At 35.0% G+C, this 20,568-nt stretch overlaps 1 protein-coding gene across 5 annotated transcripts in view; it reads right to left on the reverse strand.

Annotated features, from left to right (window-relative positions):
• Nucleotides 1-20,568, reverse strand: part of LIN9 (lin-9 DREAM MuvB core complex component) — a 92,630-nt gene that overhangs the window by 42,569 nt on the left and 29,493 nt on the right. For all 5 annotated transcript variants that reach the window (XM_044762787.2, XM_044762789.2, XM_070501651.1 and 2 more), the window contains 3 exons: nucleotides 19,656-19,789; nucleotides 18,001-18,126; nucleotides 12,660-12,817 (listed from right to left, as the gene is read on the reverse strand). In XM_044762787.2, coding sequence (XP_044618722.1) covers nucleotides 12,660-12,817; nucleotides 18,001-18,126; nucleotides 19,656-19,789 — 418 coding nt within the window. The remainder of the gene's footprint in view (nucleotides 1-12,659; nucleotides 12,818-18,000; nucleotides 18,127-19,655; nucleotides 19,790-20,568) is intronic.

A 20,568-nucleotide genomic window follows, 5' to 3' on the forward strand; every position in this document is an offset into this window, starting at 1 on the left:
GATCCCTAATTTGATATATGAATGAAATCATATATCTACCAAACCAAGGGGAAAATATTTTTAAAAGTCAACAGAAGAACTCTGGTCATTATAATCATGAACAAAACACTAGGAGTAGTTCAACTGAAAAAAAAAAAGACAAGGGTGCAGTGCAGACAGGAACTAATACACTAGGTCTGAGACTGCTATCCTCAGAAAGGCCTGCCTGCAAGGTCGGCATCTGAGAACTTGAATTTTGAGAGTGTTCCCATACTAATAAATGTGGTTTACAGTGCCAACACTGTTTGTACGAACAATGCGGTTTATGTTGGAGACCTGCTTTCCAATGCCTGTATGTACTCGGCAGAAAGTGCGTATGTGACAGCCCCTATGAAAACCTTGGGCACTGAGTCTAATGAGTTTCTCTGGTAGACAACATTTCACAAGTGTTGTTCCAACTTGTTGTTGGAGGAATTGAGCAAGTCTTGAGTGACACTATAGGGAGGGACTCTTGGAAGCTTGCATCTGGTTTCCTCTGGACTTCGGCCCCATGTACTCTTCCTTTTACTAATTTTGCTTTGTATCCTTCTCTGTAATAAGCCATGGCTGTGAGTCCAATTATGTGCTGAGTACTCTCAGCCTTTCTAGTGAATCACCAAACCTAGGGTGGTCTTGGGGACCTCTCACATAGATGAATTTTTGTGTCACCATTATTAAAATTCAGTCTGAAATAAAACCAGGAAAATATGCACATGGAGCAGAGGGGAGAAAAAATAAAAAATAATTAAATAAATAAATAAAACCAGGAAAATCCAAGCAAACATCCAGCGTGAGTGAAAAATATAAGAACAGTAGCACCTAAGGCATTAAACTAGGCAAAGTGACACATTTTATACAGAAAAAAGTACATGGGCCAGCCCCATGGCTGAGTGGTTTAAGTTCGTGCGCTCTGCTTCAGCGGCCCAGAGTTTCACCAGTTTGGATCCTGGGTGGCTCATCAGGCCATGCTGAGGTGGCGTCCCACATGCTGCAACTAGAAGGACTCACAACTAAAAAAATATACAACTATGTGCTGGGGAGCTTTTGGGAGAAAAAGCAGGAAAAAACCATACAATACACACTATCATTTTAATAGAACACAAATATTCAATGCAAAACTGTTTAAAAGGATTAATTGATAAAACCACAATTGTAGAACCTAACGTATTATTCTCAGTCTTTGCCAGATGAATTACGGGAAAATTAAACAGGCATATACAAGGTAAGAATAATAAATAAAGTTGAGTAAACAAACATATATACAGAATAGGACTTCCAGTTATGGCAGCGTGAAGAGGTTGGTGATTCTTCTCTGCAAAAGATAAATATAAACCTGTGCAAGACTGTCAAAGACAACCATTCATGGTATCGGAAATGGACCAAATGCTGAAAACAATTAAGAAATGTTTACTGTTGAAAAACTGCGAGAGCTGCAGGTAAGGACAGATGAAGTCAGTGGCCTTTTTCATGAGGCTATTCACATCCCCACCATCACCACCAACTTGGTTGGTGAGAATGGTTTTTCTAGTGTATGGCTGGTCATGAACACCAGCAGTCTCACTGCCAGAGGGGGCAAACTTGATGTGGACGGTGGGTAAAAACCCGTGACTGTGCTAGTTAAAAGCGGTGAACTCAGGGGCCGGCTCCATGACCGAGTGGTTAAGTTCGCGCGCTCCACTGAGGTGGCCCAGGGTTCGGATCCTGGGCGCGGACATGGCACCGCTTGTCAGGCCACGTTGAGGTAGCGTCCCACATCCCACAACTACAAGGACCTGCAACTAAGATATACAACTATGTCCGGGGCGGGGGGGGGGGAGGTTTGGGAAATAAAGCAGAAAAAAAAAATTTGGCAACAGCTGTTAGCCTAGGTGCCAATCTTTAAAAAAAAAAAAAAAAGTGGTGAACTCAATCAGGAAAGAATAAGAAAAAGCTGAAACTTTGGAAGCTCAAGGTGTAGTCCTGGCTGAGATGAGTGGCATCTTTCATGTCTCTCGATGATTTCTTTTCCCTTTACTCCCTTAACTCAGATAACCTACATTACTTTTAGGACAGTTCAGATTCTTACAATTTCTTAACAAACCAATGATTTTAAAATTCCTTGTTAGACTCTGACTTCTCTGACTACACAGAGTTCTAGAACTATTCAGAGTAACAGGCACCCGATGAACATCTTCCTGTATAATGTGGCCAAAGTATCATATCTAAACGTTTCCCCAAAACTTCTCCACTATTCAAATTTTCCATCATTTTGGTGTTTGTCAAAACTTCTGTGCTCTTTACTCTGTACCTAAGAATCATTTAGTTACTTTTTACCTGCCTTCTTTGCTCCTACTGCAAAATCCCTAATATAGTTACCTTTTCAAGATTTTATTTTTCCTTCTTCTCTCCAAAGCCCCACAGTACATAGTTGTATATTTTAGTTGTGGGTCCTTTCTAGTTGTAGCATGTGGGATGCTGCTGCAGCATGGCCTGATGAGCGGTGCTAGGTCCGCGCCCAAGATCCGAATCGGCGAAACCCTGGGCTGCCGTAGCAGAGTACGAGAACTCAACCACTGGGCCACTGGGCCGGCCCCTATAGTTACTTTCTAAATGCCTTTTGTTTTTCTTTTTGAGAAAGCATCTGTCTACTACTCCCTGTTTACTAAAAATTTTTTCCCAGTAAGGAATGTACAATTCTGTTTGTTACTAGTACTTTTTCTTTCTAGGTAAAATTTACATACAGTAAAATGAAACATTAAGTGTAATTCTAAGTTTTGAGAAATGAATACATCCATGTAAAACACACCTTTATCAAGTCACAGAATATTCCTATCATCCAGGAAATTCCCCTTCCCAGTCAATCCTTTCTTCAGAAGCAACCACTTTTCTGATATTTTTCCACCATAAATTAATTTTGCCCGTTCTACAACTTCATATAAATGGAACCATGCAATATGCAGTCTTTAGTTTTCAGCTTCTTTTGCTCAGCATATTGTCTGAAGTTAATCTATATGTCAATAGTTATGTCCTTTTAATTCCTTATTTGTATTCCATTGTAAGAAAATATCACGTTATGTTTATCCACTCTCCTGTCGTTGGGCTGATTCTGAGTTTTGGTTATAGAGTTATCAACAAAGATGCTATGAACACTCCTGCACATATCCTTCTGTGGACAGCTGTTTTTACTTCTCTTAGGTAAATACCTTGGAGCAGAACTGCTGGATCACAGGGCAGGCATATGTTTAACTTTCTAGAAAACTGCTATGCTATTCCCCAAAGTGGTATACCATTTTATAATCCTACTAACAGTGTACAGGAATTATGGTAGCTATATTATCAGTTGTTTCAATTTTAGCTATTTTGCCGTGTGTGTAGCAGTATTTCATTATGCTTTTAATTCGCATTTCCCTGATAACTAATGATGTTGAGTACTTCTTCATGTGTTCATTAGCCATTCATATTTCTTCCTTTGGGAAGTGTCTATTCAAGTGTTTGGGGTTTTTTTAGTTGCATTATCTTTTTATTACTAACTTATAGTTCTTCTTTTTTTTTTTAAAGATTTTATTTTTCCTTTTTCTCCCCCAAACCGCCTGGTACATAGTTGTGTATTTTCAGTTGTGGGTCCTTCTAGTTGTGGCATGTGGGATGCCACCTCAGCATGGCTTGAAGAGCGGTGCCATGTCCACACCCAGGATTTGAACCAGTGAAACCCTGGGCCGCTGAAGCGGAGCGCATGAACTTAACCACTAGGCCACTGGGCCGGCCCCAACTAACTTATAGTTCTTTTTATTTTCTAGATATGTCCTTTCTCAGGTATGTTATGGAAATATTTTCCCATAGTATATGGCTTGCCTATTTATTTTCTGAATGGTGGCTTTTAGTGAGAAGTTATTTTTAAGTTAAACCTAAAAATCATCCTTTTTTTTTTGAGGAAGATTAAGCCTTGAGCTAACATCCACTGCCAAGCCTCCTCTTTTTGCTGAGGAACATTGGCCCTGAGCTAACATCCGTGCCCATCCTCCTCTACTTTATATGTGGGACGCCTGCCACAGCATGGCTTGAGCAGTGGTGGGTAGGTCTGCACCTGGGATCCAAACCGGTGAACCCCAGGCTGCCAAAGCAGAGCATGTGAACTTACCCTCTGCACCACCGGGCTGGTCCCTGTTTTCCTTTTTTGATAATTATTTTCTTTGACAGATCCAAGAAATCTCCGCCTACTTACAGATCACAAAGATATTCTCCTGTATTTACTCATAGAAACTTTATAATTTTAGCCTTTATGTTCAGCCCTTTGGTCAATCTTAGATTAAGTTTTTTAGTTAGTATGAGGAAGGGTCAAGGTTCATCTTATTTCCATATGGATATCTGGTTGTTCAATGATTATTTATTGAAATGCCCTTCCTTTCCATTGAAATGCTTTGGTGCCTTTAGGAAATCAACTGCACGTATGTCTGGGGTTTATTTCTGGATTAGGCTTCTCATCTCCATATAAACATTATAATAAGCATGTAAATTTCAATTAAAAAAAAAAACAATGCCTGCTGTGATTTGGACTGTTTACCTCTACTGCTCAATCTTGGCAGAACTAACATTTTTAATAATACCAAGTTTTCCAATCCATGAACCTGCTTTCTCTCTCCAATTATTTAGGCTTTCTACATTATTATCAACAGAATCATTTTTTTAAATGTCATTTTCCAGTTGTTTCCTTATATTATATAGAAATAGAGCTAATTTTCATGTTGACTTTATATCCGAAGACCTTGCAAAAAAAATTCATTTATTGATTCTAGTAGTTGATTTGTAGATTCCTTAGGGCTTTCTGCAGGTGATCGTGTCATCTGTGAAAAGAGACAGTTTTACTTCTTCCAATCTTTCTGACTTTTATTTCTTTTTCTTGTCTTTTACACTCTAGCAGAATGTTGAATACAAAGGGTGAGTGTGTCCTTGCATTGTTTCTCATCTTAGAGGCAAAGCATTCAAAATTCCATCATTAAGTATGTAGCTGTACAAAGGTTTTTTCATATATGAACTTTGTCAGGTTGAGGAAGTTCCCTCCTATTTTTAGTTTGTTGAGTTTTATCATGAGTGGGCATTATTACTGTCAAATGATTTTTGCTTTTCTACTGATAGGACCATGTGATTTTTTTGCCCTATATGCTACTAAATATGGTGAATTACATTAGTGGATTTTTAAAAATAGACTTTCTTTTTTACAGCAATTTTAGGTACATAGCAAAATTTACTGGAAAGTACAGAGTTCCCACACATGCCCTACTCTCCTCTTCCTAAGAGCCTCCCCTACCATCATCATCAACCCATATAGCTCCTCCCCCATGATACACACACAGGCTCTCCCACTATCAACATCCCACACCAGAGTGGTACATTTGTAACAGCTGATGAACCTACATTGACACATAATTATCACCCAAAGTCTATAGTTTACACTAGGGTTCACTCTTGGTGTTACACATTCTATGAGTTTTGACAAAGGTATAATGGTATGTACCATTACAGTATCATTCAGAATAGTTTCACTGCCCTAAAAACCTCTGTGCTCCATCCTCCTCCTCCTCAACGGCTGGTAAGAAGTGATCTTTTTTATTGTCTCCACAGTTTTGCCTTTTCGAGAATGTCATATAGTTGGAATCATTCAGTATGTAACCTTTTCAGATTGGCTTCATTCACTTGGTAACATGCACTTCAGGTTCCTCCAAGTCTTTTCACAGCTTGATAACTCATTTTATTTTAGCACTGAATAATATTCCATTGTCTGGATATACCAGTTTGTTTATCCATTCACCTACTGAAGGACATAGTGGTTGCTTCCAAGTTTTGGCATTTATGAATAAAACTGCAATAAGCATCCATGTACAGGTTTTTGTGTAGAAATAAGTTTTCAATTCATTTGGATAAATACCAAGGAGTATGATTCCTGGATTGTATGGTAAGAACACGTTTAGTTTGGTAAAAAACTGCCAAACTGTCTCCCAAACTGGCTGTACCATTTTGCATTCCCACCAGAAATGAATAAGAGTTCCTGTTGCTCCACATTCTCATCAACATTTGATGTTGTCAGTGTTCCAGATTTTGACCATTCTGATAGGTGTGGAAGGGTATTTTATTGTTTTAATTTGCATTTCCCTGATGACATATGATGTGGAGCATCTTTTTATATGTTTATTTGCCCTTTGTATATCTACTTTGGTGAGGTATCTGTTCAAATATTTTCTCTATTTTTTAACCAAGTTGTTAGTTTTCCTATTATTGAGTTTTAAGAATTCTTTGTATGTTTTGGATAACAGTCCTTTATCAGATATATCTTTTGCACATATTTTCCCCCTAGTCTGTGGTTTGTCTTCTCATTCTCTTGACAGTGATTATTTTTTCAACTATTTTATTGTGGTAAAATACACATAAACATTACCATCTTAACCATTCTTACATGTACAGTTCAGTGATATTAAATATTCATAATGCTGTGCAACCACCACCTATATCCACAACTCTTTTCATCTTGTAAAACTGAAACCCTATATCCATTAAACAATAACTCCCCATTCATCTCTCTTCCCAGCCCCTGGCAACCACCATACTACTTTCTGTGTCTACAACTGTGACTATTGTAAGAAGCTCATGTAAGTGGATTCATACAATGTTTGTCTTTTTGCGACAGACTTACTTCACTTAGCATAATGCCCTTAAGTCCATCCATGTTGTTGCAAAGAGCAGGATGTCCTTTTTATGGCTGAATAATATTCCTCTGGATACATATATATCACATTTTCTTTATCCATTAATCCATCAATGGACACTTAGGTTATTTCCATGTCTTTCCTATTGTAAATGCTGCTACAATGAACATGGGGGTGCATATATCTTTTCGAGAGAATAACTTTATTTTCCTTTGAATAAATGCCCAGAAGTGGAACTGCTGGATCATATGGTAGTTCTATTCTTAACTTTTTGAGGATCCTCCATACTGTTTTCCATAGTGGTTGCACCAATTTACATTCCTACCAGCAGTGCACAAGGGCACCCTTTTCTCCACATTCTCAACCACACTTGTTATTTCTTGTCTTTTTGATGAGTCATTCTAACAGGCATGAGATGATATCTCACTATGGTTTTGATGTGCGTTTCCCTGAAGATTAGGGATGTTGAGTAAGACATCTTTTCATGTACTTCTTGGCCATTTGGATATCTTCTTTGGAAAAATGCCTATTCCGGTCCTTCGTCCATTTTTTAATCAGATTATTTGGGTTTTTTTGCTATTGAATTGTATGAGTTCCTTATATATTTTGGATATTAACTCCTAGTCAGATATATGATTTTCTGTAGGTTGTCTTTTCATTTTCTTGGCCATTTCTTTTGCTGTGCAAAAGCTTTTTAGTTTGAAATACTCCCACTTGTTGATTGTTGCTTTTGTTGCCTTTACTTTTGATGTCATATCCAAAAAGATCACTGCCAAGACCAATGTCAAGGAGCTTTTTCCCTATGCTTTGTTCTAGAAATTTTACAGTTGTAAATCTTACATTTAAGTCTTTAATCAACTTTGAGTTACCTTTTGTGAGTGGTGTTAAGTTGGGAGTCCAGTTTTATTCTTCTGCATGCAGATATTTGGTTTTCCCAACACCACTTATTGAAGAGACTATTTTTCCTCCATTCAACCCCATTCTTGGTTCTCTTGTCAAATATCCGTTGACTGTATATGCATAGGTTTATTTCTGGGGTCCCAATTCTGTTCCACTGGTGTGTGTGTCTGTTTTTATGCCAGTCCTATATTGTTTTAAACACTACAGCTTTGTAATATGTTTGAAGTCAAGAAGTGAGTCCTCCAGCTTTGTTCTTCTTTCTCAAGATTATTTTGGCTATTAGGATCTTTAGTGGTTCCACATGAACTTTAGGATTGTTTTCCTGTTTCTGTAAAAAATGCCACTGGAATTTCATAGGGATTACACTGAATCTATAGATGACTTGGGGTAGTATGGACATTTTAACAATATGAAGTATTCCAATCCAGGAACATGGAACAGCTTTCCATTTATTTGTATTTTCTTCAATTTCTCTCATCAATGTCTTATAGATTTCAGTGTACAGATCTTTCACCTCCTTTGTTAAATTTATTCCTAAGCATTTTATTGTTTTTGATGTCATCGTGAATGGGACCATTCTCTTATTTTGTCAGATATTTCATCATTAGCGTATAAAAACGCAACTGATTATTGTATGTTGATTTTGTATCCTGTAATTTTACTGAATTCGTTTATTAGTTCTAACAGTTTCTGACAGATGTTTTTAGGGTTTTCTACATATACGATCACGTCATCTGCATACAGAGACAATTTTACTTCTTCCCTTTTGATGTGGATGCCTTTTATTTCTTTTTCTTGCCCGATTGCTCTGGCTAGGCTTCCAGTACTATGTTGGTGAGAGTGGTCACCCTTGTCCTGTTCCTAATCTTAGAGGAAAAGCTTTCAACTTTTCCCTGTTGAGTATGATGTTAGCTGTGGGCTTGTTCTTTAGCTTACCAAGGTGAAAATTTAAACCTTTGAAAAATACATAAGCATTTTTTTCTGATGTAAGTATTTAAAACTGCAAATTTCCCTCTATGGACTGCTTTAGCTGCACCCCACAAATTTTTATATGTCATATGTTTATTACCTTTCAATTAGAAATAGTTTCTAGGGGTTGGCCTGGTGGTGCAGCAGTTGAGTTTACATGTTCCACTTCTCGGCAGCCCGGGGTTCACCAGTTTGGATCCCGGGTGCAGACATGGCACCGCTTGGCAAAAGCCACGCTGTGGTAGGTGTCCCACATATAAAGTAGAGGAAGATGGGCATGGATGTTAGCTCAGGGCCAGTCTTCCTCAGCAAAAAGAGGAGGATTGGCAGTAGTTAGCTCAGGATTAATCTTCCTCAAAAAAAAAAAGGAAAGAAATAGTTTCTATTTTCCCTTGAGAATTCTCCTTTTACTTAAAAGTTATTTAGAAGTATGATGCTTAATTCCCAAATATTTGCGTGTTTTCAGAGCTCTCTCAGCTTCAAATTCTAATTAAATTCTGTTGTGCTAGAAGAAATTGTGTGTATGATCTCATTCTTTTAAGACTGATTGACATTTGTTAATGGGCCAGCATATGGTCTGTCTTGATAAACAAAGTAAGCGCGTGTGCACAGAATATGTATTCTGCAGTTTTGGGGTATAGTGTTCTAAAAATATCAATTAGATCATCATGATTGGTAGTGTTGTTCGGATTCTTTTCTGTATTGACTTTTTCCCCTGTTCTCAATTACTTGTAGAGAGTTGCTAAAATCTACAACTCTGATTGTTGATTTGTATATTTCTTCCTTTAGTTGTCTTAGTTTTTGCTTTAAGTATTTGGAAGTTCTGTTATTAAGGGCCTACTAATAAATATATATTAGAATTGTTGTGTGTTTCTAATGAATTGACCTTTTCATCCTTATCAAATATTATTCTCTCTCTGGTAATACTCCTCATTTTGAAATCTATTTTATCTAATGTTAATAGAGCCATTTCAACTTTCTATGGATATTTGGATTTTCTACCTTTTTCACTCTTTTGCTTTTAACCTACCCGTGATTTTATATTTTAAATACAACTCTGTAAGTATATATTAAGTACAACTCTTGAAGACAACGTATAGTGGTTCTTACTCCCCCCTGCCCCCAAAATCCAGTCTGATAATCTCTACTTTTTAAGTGTAGTGTTTGGTTGACATTTAATATAATTAAAATATAATTTAATTATTCAAAGTAAACTATTCAAATTTAAATTTAATTAACGAAAATAATTTAATTAAAATATGACCAGACATAAGTCTATTATCTTGCTATTTATTTTCTACTTATCCCATTTGTTTTTTGTTCTTCTTTCTTTCCTGTCATCTTTTCACTTAATTGGGTATTTGTTAGTATTTCAAAATTAATTTCTCTACTGGCTTTGTATGTATACCTCTTAGCATTTTTAAAAAAGTAATTCCTCTAGTAGTTCTCAAAGTATAGTCCCACACCAGCAGCATCAACATTACTTGGAAACTTCTTAAAGATGCAAATTCTCAGGCCCCACCCCCAGCCTTCTGAATGAGAAACTCTGGGGTGAGGTCTAATAATCTGTGTTTTATCAATCCCTCCAGGTAATTCCGATTCTGATGAACCTTAATACTCTAGGTATTATAATATACACTCTTAGTACACTCTACTATACTGTATGCTCTCATAACAAATTTAAGAATCTTGCAACACAATGGTTCCATTTTACACATATATCTACCATTTCTGGTGTTCTCTGTTTCTTTCTGTAGATTTTAGATTCTGGGTGGTATCATTTCCCCTCAATCTGAAGAATTTTATTTGGAATTACTTGTAGCATTTTTCCTTCTAAGAAGTCAGTTGTCATTCATATCATTGTTCCTTATGTAACATGTTGTCTTTCTATGACTGCTTTCAAGATTTTCTCTGTAGGTTTTCTGTATTGTCTCTAACTATGAGTTTTGTATACATGTGGGTTATCTGGCTTGGAATTCAGAGTATCCTTGATCCGTACTTTTAAAAAAATCAGATTTGGGAACTTTTTTCCTTTATTTTCTCTGGCTGTTTTTTCGTTTTTTCCCCGTGTCATTGTGTCTCTCCTCTCCTTTTAGGGACTCTAATCACACATATACCATATTGCTTAATATTGTCCCCTAGGTCTCTGAGGCTCTATTAACGATTTTTCCATTTTTTTTCTCCCTCTTTTCATAGTGGATAACTTATACTGATGTACTCGCAAATTCACTGACTCTTGCTTTTGTTTTTTCCAATCTGCTTGTAAGCCCACTGAGAATTTTTTTCAGAAATTGTACTTTTCAATTCTAGATTTGGTTTATCTAAATAATTTCCATTTATCTTTTGAGATTTTCCCATTCATCATGACCACATTTACCTTTAAGTTCTTAAACATGTTTTATAATAAATATTTTGAAGTCATTGTCTGCTAATTCCAATATCTGAGTCATCTCAGCATCTATTTCTATTGATGGCTTTTTCTCTTGATTACAGAACCTGATTTCAGGCTTCTACTATGGGTCTAGTAATTTTTTATTCTATGTCAGAATTTTTATGGTAGACAAAAAATTACTGGCAAATCTTTTTCACCCTGTCATGCTTGCTCTTATTGCTAAGGTTGGTCTGCTTCAGTTACGAACTTAATTTAGAGTAGCTTTACTCCTTAAAGAGACTCTTTGAATTGCATATAATTTTTATGTGTCACAAAATATTATTCTTTTGCTTTCTAAACTACTTATAAAGGTAAAAATCATTCTTATTTTATAGATCATATATAAATAGGTGGCAAATTAGATTTGGCCCATGGGCCATAGTTTGCTGAGTCCTACTCTAGACCACATAGAACTTTAAAAATCTCTAGTAGTTGATTCCTATAAACTCCTCTCATATCTTGATACATCCAGTCTTACCTATTCTCCATTGTAACAAGAGTACCTACTTATAGATCTTCTATAAAATTTTTAGTCTTATCACATAATATTCCCAGTCCTTAAAATTCTAGAGCAATTAACTTCTAAGGATTTCCTATCTGAGTCTGTGAGTCACTCTATTCATGCCAGCATTTCTCTGATTAGTAGTTACACTATAGACTTTGTACTTATTTATATGGGGCTTTTAGAACTAATTTATCTTTTCAAGAATGTTATCTCTCCCTCACTCCATCTCCACTCCCATTCTCAGACTAGTTTTGTTCATAGAGAGACCATATCATCTGTAACTTCTGTACATGGTAAGTTAGGACTAAATGCATAGGTCTACATTCCATATGCACGACATAATCTCTTTCCTATTATCTACCTTTCCTCTTAATTACTCATTTTTACAATATAATGGAAACATGTACCACGTAACATAACCCCAAAAAAATAATATAAATATGTAACTCAAAGCTCCCTTTCCTCCAGAAAATATTCCTCAATTAATCAAGTCATTTTTTCAAACCCTTTCAGTACAATTACTACCCTATCTACCCACCTAACAACTTTCTATTTCTTGCATTACATAAATTGTAATTTTAATTCACCAAATTATTAAGGATTAACTTAAACCTGAGGTTTGGGTGGCACTTTCCCTCCACATTATAACAGAAGCGAATACGCAGACTCAAATCTACAAACTGACAGAATTTACACCCTTACAAAATTTTGAACCAACTACGTACTGAATAATTAAGTTTTATTCAGTAATTAGAAATGGACTATTTCTAGACCCAAAGATGACAAGAACATTGGTGGTTGTGAACTAACTAGATAAGACTGGTTAGAAAGGAAAATAAATAATGTGGAATCAAGACAGAATAATTTAAAATTTTAAAGATTTAAACAATACATAGCTATATTTACTCCAGGGAATTTTAAGTCTCGTCTTTGTGGCAGTTTGCTTTAGTTTACATTGTAGTAGACGTTGCTTTGAACCAGTATACTTCCTTCCAATTACTGTAAAGACAGACTTCACATATGAAGAAAAAGTAACCTCTACATATATTACTGTAGAGTTATAGTTTAAGCTTTCTAAATTTAAACGCCATTTCTCTAATAGCGGTTTTCTGGATGAAAAATTACAAGTCAAAATAGTAATCAGCTTATCTTCACTTACCTGTAACTTTGGTTCCAATAACCAGAGGCAAAGGAATTTCATCTGGGAGATCTTTGAATTGCGAAACATCTGCAACTTTCCTTTGTTGTAAGAGCCTTATTTTCTGCCGTTTCTGTTTTAACGCTGATCTCTCTTCCTCAAAAAATGCAGAAGAACATCTAGAATAAATTATAAAAATCATATAAACTGATAACTATACTGTATAAAAACTTCAAATCAGACCATCCATATCACTGTTCTCTTTTTCCCTTTCATTCTTTAGGGTACTGTATTTAAAAATGGATTCTTAGAAATAATAATTGTTTCTCTTCAAAGCAAATTACCTTTATATCTTTTTAAAATAGGACCTTGCAAGACTCAAAGATATATAAGCAAGTCTAGATTATTCCTTCCTACAAAGTAGGAGGATATGTTCACCATTCTTTGTCAAAATTGCACTTGGATCCCAGGTCTCCTTTTAAGGACAAAGTTCAACTTCAATATTCAGAAGAACATGGTATTTTTCCTGTGACCCAGTGAGCGCACCAATAGAGGAATTAAAGATGAGATTTGCCACTGTGTAAACTTTTAATCATAATTCCTGCCTTGAAGTATGAATACTGAATCTACTCTCATCTTTAGGGCGTGTCTTCTATTTTCAAATTCTAGGATGAACCAAAGGTATTTAAACATAGTTTTCATGGCATCAAACATAAATACCTGTAAAACCAACACCACATAATAAACACATGAAGACATAAATCATCCCCCAAAGTTCCCTTGTGCCACTTTATTATCCCTCCTTTGTATTCTTCCCCCTTCAATACTCTCACTTTTCAAGTAATCATTAAGTTATTTCTGTTGTTATAGTTTCTATCTTCTAAAATTTTATGTAAATGGAATCATCTAGTACGTACTAATTCAGCATAATTATTCTAAGATTCATCCATGTTGCTGCACGTATCAATGGTTCATTCCTTTTTACTGGAGAACAGTATCCTATTCTGTAGATGTGTTACAATTTGTTTACCTATTCATCTGTTGGTGGACATATACTTTTGGCTGCTACAACAACGCTGATATGAACATTTGTGTATAAGTTTTTCTATAAACATATGCTTTAATTTCTCTTGACTAAATACCCAGAAGTGGAATGGATGAGTCATACGGTCAGTGTATGTTTAACCTTTTAAGAAACAAAGAATCCAAATATTACCAAAGGAGATATACAGATGGCAAATAAGCATATGAAAACATGCTCCACATCACATATCATCAGGGAAATGCAAATTAAGTAACAATCGTGAGGTTGTGGGGACACTTGAACTCTTGTACACTGCTGATGGGGATGAAAAATGGTACAGCCACTTTGGAAGACTTTGGAAGAATTTGGTGGTTTCTTACAAAACTAAACATACTCTTACCATATAATTCAGGAACCACACTCCTTGGTATTTACCCAAATGAGGTGAAAACTTATGTCCACACAAAAACCCGCACTTGGAAGTTTATAGCAGCTGTATTAATAATTGCTAAAACTTGGAATCAACTGAGATGTCCTGCAGTAGGTGAATGGATAAATAAACTGTAGTACATCTAGAGAAGGGAATATTAGCACGAAAAGGAATGAGTTATCAAGATATGAAAAGACATGGAGGAAACTTTAATGCATATAACTAAGTGAAAATAGCCAATCTGAAAAGGCTGCGTTCTGTATGATTCCAACTATATGACATTCTGGAAAATGCAAAATTATGGAGACAATAAAAAGATCAGTGGTTGCCAGGAGTTCGAGGGGTGGGGAGAGGGATGAATAGGTGGAGCACAGAGGATTTTTAGAGTGGTGAAAATACTCTGTATGGTATTACAGTGGTGGATGTATGTCACTATACATTTGTCAAAACTCATGGAATGTACAACACCAAGAGTGAACCCTAATGGAAACTATGGACTTTGGGTGATTATGATGTGTTGATGCAGGTTCCTCAGTTGTCACAAATACACCACTCTGGTGGAAGATATTGATAATGGGAAGGCTATGCATGTGTGGGGGCAGAGGGTATACGGGAAATCTCCGTACCTTCCTCTTAATTTTGTTGTGAACCTAAAACTGTTCTAAAAAAATTAAGTCTTTTAAAAAAAAGAAACTGCTAAACAGTTTTCCAAGGTGGTTGTACCATTTTATATTTCCATCAGCAGCAGACAAGTTCAAGTTTCCCCATAGCCTCATCAACACTTGGTATGCTTAGTCTTGTAAACTTTAGACATTGTGGTTTTAATGTGCACTTTCCTAATGACTAATTATGTTGAATATCTTCTTAAATGCTTATGTGACATCCTTCTATCACTGGTGAATCATCTATTCAAATCTTTTGCCAATTTGTTAATTGGACTGTTTGATTCTTATTACTGAATTTTCAGAGTTCTTTATACATTCTGGATATAATATACACTTTCAGCAATCAAATTTTCTTCAAATGCTATTTTTTAATAGTTAATACATTCACATGGCTTCTAATTTAAAAGGTCCAAAAGGGACTGAAAACTATAATACCTGTGTCCCTCAGTTTCCTAGTTTACCTCCCAGAGGACCATGATTATAAGTTTCTTATCCCATGTCCTTCATTGATACTTTAGGCATACACAAGCAAAAAATGCTTACGTACCCTTCCTATTTTTCTCAAATAGCTACATTATGCTCTCTTGTGTATTTTGCTTTCTTTTCTTAATAGATCTTAGCAATCACTTCTGTATCAGTACATAAGCAACTTCCTCTGATTTTGCTTTATGTTAAATGGCTTAAGAGTTTTCTACTGTATTGAGGTACCACACTTTAATCATTCTCCTATTTATGGACATTTAGGTTTTTGCCAATCTTTTGCTACTACAAATAACACTGCAATAATTAACTTTGTACATGTCATTTCACCCAAGCACAAGTATTTCTGTGATATAAATCCACAGAAGTACTAGGTCAAAGGAAATGGAAATTTGTAAATTTGATAGATATTACCAAATCTTCCTCCATAGAGATTATATTAACTTAATATCTCACCAGCAAGAGTGACTATTTCACCACACCACTGCCAACCCAACATATTAAAACTTTATAAACCTTGTCAACCTGCTAGTTAAAATAGTATCTCAGCATAGTTTGATTTTGCATTTCTCATTATGAGGAAGACTGAACTCTTTTAATATGTTTACACAGCCATTTATTTTCCTTTCCTATGTACTATTCCATTTTTAATCATTTTTATTATGGGTTATTTGACTTTTCTTGATTCATAGGAATTCTTTACATATTAGGGAATTAGCCCTGTGCGATAAGAGTTATAAATATTTCTGTCATTGTCTTTCAACTTTAAGGTTTTTTTTTGCGTGGGAGGGGTAATGCAAAATCTTATTTGTATGAAGTCAAATTTATTGATATTTTCTATTATGGCTCCTAGCTTTAGGGCCTTTAGAAAGAATTTCTCCAATTCAAGATTAAGCAAAACTCTCCTATAGGTTCCTTTAGAAGTTTTATGGTTTCATTTTAAAAACATTTAAATCTTTGATCCTTTTCAAATTTTTCCTAGTGTAAGCTGTGAGGTATGAAACCAACTTGATTTTTCTCTACATTTCTACAGAGTGGTCTCAATATCCATTAAATAAATAATCTAACCTCATTCTCCCACATGTACCTGAGATGCAACCACTGTTATCATGTATTAAATTCCTATAGACGTCTGTGATCCTATCTGGACTTTCTCATCTTTTGAATTCATCTTTCTATTTATGTACTACTATGGTACTGTTTTAATTATGGTCACTTTATAATCTACTTTAATATCTCATAAATGTAGTTTCCTTTCATTACTTTGCTTCTTCAGAAATTTCCTGGATCTTCTTGCTTAATTTCTCCTCTCTTAAACGTGAATTTCAGAAGTAGTTCATTTAGTAAAAAAAAAAAAAAAAAAAAAAAGTCTACCGATCTTTTTATTGTGACTGATTTCAATTTACAGATTAACTTAGGATGCTGACTATTCTTATGCAAGATCATGTATGTCGTCCCATTTTCTCATCTGTATCTTACGTATTTCCTGTTAAGTTCCTTCCTGGTATTTTATCTTTTTGTTTTTTAGGATATTTCAAAAAGTGTATTGTACCAATAATTTGTACTGTACTTGACTTCCCGAGAAAAAGGAAAAACTACAAACTTTTGTCAAAAATAAAGATTTCATTTCAACCATTAATTAACTTTGATGAAGTAAAGGACTATAAGATTAAGCAATGTTATATGCTAAGATAACAGAGGATAAATTAACAAGAGAAATACTACAATGACACTCTTAAATTGCAGAATTATAACAAAACAAGAAACAGTGACTAACATCACATTCTGATGGACAATAATTAGAAATAGTGTAGCTCAATTTAAGCAAACATGTAAAGTCACGGCAAAAAGCCCCAAAATAGCCTCACTATCAAAGACCATGAATTACCAGTATGAAACACACTAAATATCACATTTCAATTCTGTTCCTATAAATGAGGGGAATATTAAAAACATCATCAGCAAGGTCATCTTTCAATACAAGGGATGAAATAAAATATTACCAGCTCTATTAAAAGTTCTCCTTGCATTTCATCACTGTCTACAGAAATCGTTAAAACTAAATTCCATTTCTATTTGTCCAAATCACTTTATATTTCTAGGCCTTCCCTGAATTTTCCGACCATTTAAAATGAAAAAGTCTTGCACAGGCTTAACTAGGCAAACAGGCAATATGAGAACTAATGATCTAATATACTTCAAAATTTCACTCAAAAGTAATACAAGTGTTAGAAAGCATGATAACACTGGAATAGGCAAAGTCATTCCACCTGAAAAGTAATTCTCAGAAAATAACATACTGGATAGTCACTTGATTTCTGTTTTTATATAAAGTAAAATATGCACTTGTGGGAAGGCTCTTGAGGTGATAACAAGAGTTTTACAAAAAATAATAATAATGTATGTGTAACCTTATTAAATACTTATTAAACTTTGTTAAATACTTATAAAACCTCATTAACCTTATTAAATTCATTAAATACTTTTTAGTGCATTCTTGAATATAAATCGGACAAAGTGGGGCATAGATAATATAAAAAATTATGTTTAAAGCCTATGATCCAAAAAAAAATGAAATCATACATTTAATTATAAGATGCATAAGTATAAAAAGTGCCTACATTAAAGTTGGTTTAACATATAATTAATTATTCTGAAAAGTTGTTTTGGTGCTAGTCCTTTTAAAGATGAAAAAAATCCATGTAGTAATGGTACTACCAACTAATTTATTGATTTTATTTTAAAGAAAAACATGATTTTTACCTCCGTGGTTTTCCCATAAGGCGCCTGATTTTTCCCCATTCTACTCTTGTTAACTTTCTTGTTTTCAAATTAGGAAAAGATTCCTTTAGACATACACAGAAGTCATTATCACCTTCAAAAAGTGGTCTGTAAAATAGAAATGGTATTTTAATGTGTTACTAAAGAGACAAAAAATTCAAAATATGCATCCAATTTTCAACATCATACCAATCACAAAATGCCAAACTTTCACTCCTACTCAAAACATATACAAAATAGGCACAGGGGCCAGCCCCGTGGCTGAGTGGATAAGTTTGTGTGCTCCACTTTGGTGGCCTAGGGTTTCACTGGTTCAGATCCTGGGTACGGACATGACGCTGCTCGTCAGGCCATGCTGAGGCGGCATCCCACATGCCACAACTAGAAGGACCCACAACTAAAATATACAATTATGTACTGAGGGAACTTGGGGAGAAAAAGCCAGAAAAAAAAAAAAAAAAGATTGGCAACAGTTTTTAGCTCAGATGCCAATCTTTAGACAAAACAGGCACAAATTCAAAGGACTAAGACTAAACTAAACCCTTGGCATTTGTGAAACAAATAACATAAAAAAATTACTTAGAAAACACTGCTTCAGATTCTAGGAGACACTGGATTCTGTTAAATCTCCTATACAAGTATACCCTTTGGGAGGCTATTCTAGCACTATCATCATATCTGGTGAGGATAAACAACGTTAGCTACAAAGTATCTCTGTCCCAAAGGTAATGCCATCACCAAGGAGTCTTCCTTGAGATTAAATCAGTTTTAGAAAACTGGATGACTCTAGAGGGTTAGATTAGTTCTTGGGAATTCCAGAAGAACTCAGATCACACTATGATACCCTGAGAGCTCTCTTAAGCCTATGGAAAAAAATCTGTGGATAAAAATAAGACAACTTTATTCATCAGTTTGGGAAATCAGGAACCAGTCTTAGCAATGACACGTGAATGTCTTGGGCTTAAACACGAATATTCATGAGACTCACAAACTTTAGAGTAGCCAATTGGTTTGGAAAGCAGAGAAGGGAAGTAAAGATAAGTAGCTAGAAAAAGCAAGCACCAATGACTGCCATGGATTAGATTAGATTAGGAGGGATAAGAAGTCAGAATTTTTCCTAAGTAAATTCCATTGCTGAATAATTGGATTTCACCCAATCTCTTCCTATGTTCTACTTAACCATTCACATATAACTAAAGAGCATTTCTATGCCCCAAATAGAAAGACTATCCTTCTAAGTCTTAATGAATCACATTTACCATTAGCAATTGTTTCTCTACTATTATACTATCATTTAAAATCCCAAAATTTATAAAACAAGTCTCATTCATTGCAAATAATGGTGCTTTGTTTCAGGGTATCTCCACTCCATAGTCTTTGGAAATTATAATATAGAGATATACTTTCATTTTATTTTTCACAAAAATGTATAACAACTTCTTCCCCAAAAGGGGGTAAGGGGAAGAAAACTATGAGAAAATGAAACAGATCAAACTTGAATGAGGAAGAGGAAAAGAAATTCAGGAAAAAAAAAACAGAATCAAAATAGATGTCTAGAAAAGGTTGAGGCTTATAACATTTGAAAACCTTCAATTTCTGGTTCAAGTGATATTCATGATGTAAGCCATGATACATACTTATCTATATTTGAGTAGAACCACTCATATATGCACCATTTATGTGCTTTGGGAAGCTTGAGTAGGTTACGTAATCGAAAACCAATCTTCTGTGAGGCTTTCTTATCTGGTGTTGACATTGTTGCTGTAAATTTCTATACAGTAAAAAAAAAATAGAGATTAATTTCAGTTTCAATAAATAAAAATGAACATCTATGACAGTGAATACATTTGTAAAAAGATTTCAGTCAAGTACTCAAAAAGATTCAACATGGAATTTTTTCTTGTCATTAACAAATAAACATTCTGATTATTCCTTACAAAGTTAACACCTCCAGTTTCATAAAAAACTCTGCAAAGGAAGGTGAACTATTTGCCCCCACCATGTTTGCACTGCAGTACAATTTCACTTTAGGTACACAGGAAGAAGATACTTGTGAAAAATATTCCTAGAGTTCTTGAGCCAGAAAAAGACCAGCAAGAACTCTGTGACTAACGAGAGAGAGTGTGAGAGAAAGAACATGCAAGCAAGCACTAGGCTCAGAAGGTTTTACCAGTGAATTCTATATCAAACCAGAGGGTGCCAATGTTATTAAAATGTTTCAAATTACTAAAAAAGAAAAAAAGCTTCCCATCTGGTTTTATAAAGACAGCATAACATAGATAACAAAATCTGCCATAGTATACATGATAAAAAAAAACCCCAGAAAATATCACTCATTTGTATGAAGTTCAAAATGCTTCGAAAAATATTCCATACTCATGGATTGGAAGAATTAATACTGTTAAAATATCCATAATATGCAAAGCAATCTACAGATTCAATGCAATCTCTATTAAAACTCCAATGGCATTTTTCACAGAAATAGAACAACCAACCCTAAAATTTGTATGGAACCAAAAAAGATCCTAAATAGGCAAAGCAATTTTAAGA

The sequence above is a fragment of the Equus asinus genome, chromosome 30 (assembly GCF_041296235.1).
Source record: "Equus asinus isolate D_3611 breed Donkey chromosome 30, EquAss-T2T_v2, whole genome shotgun sequence".
Classification (NCBI taxonomy): domain Eukaryota; kingdom Metazoa; phylum Chordata; class Mammalia; order Perissodactyla; family Equidae; genus Equus; species Equus asinus.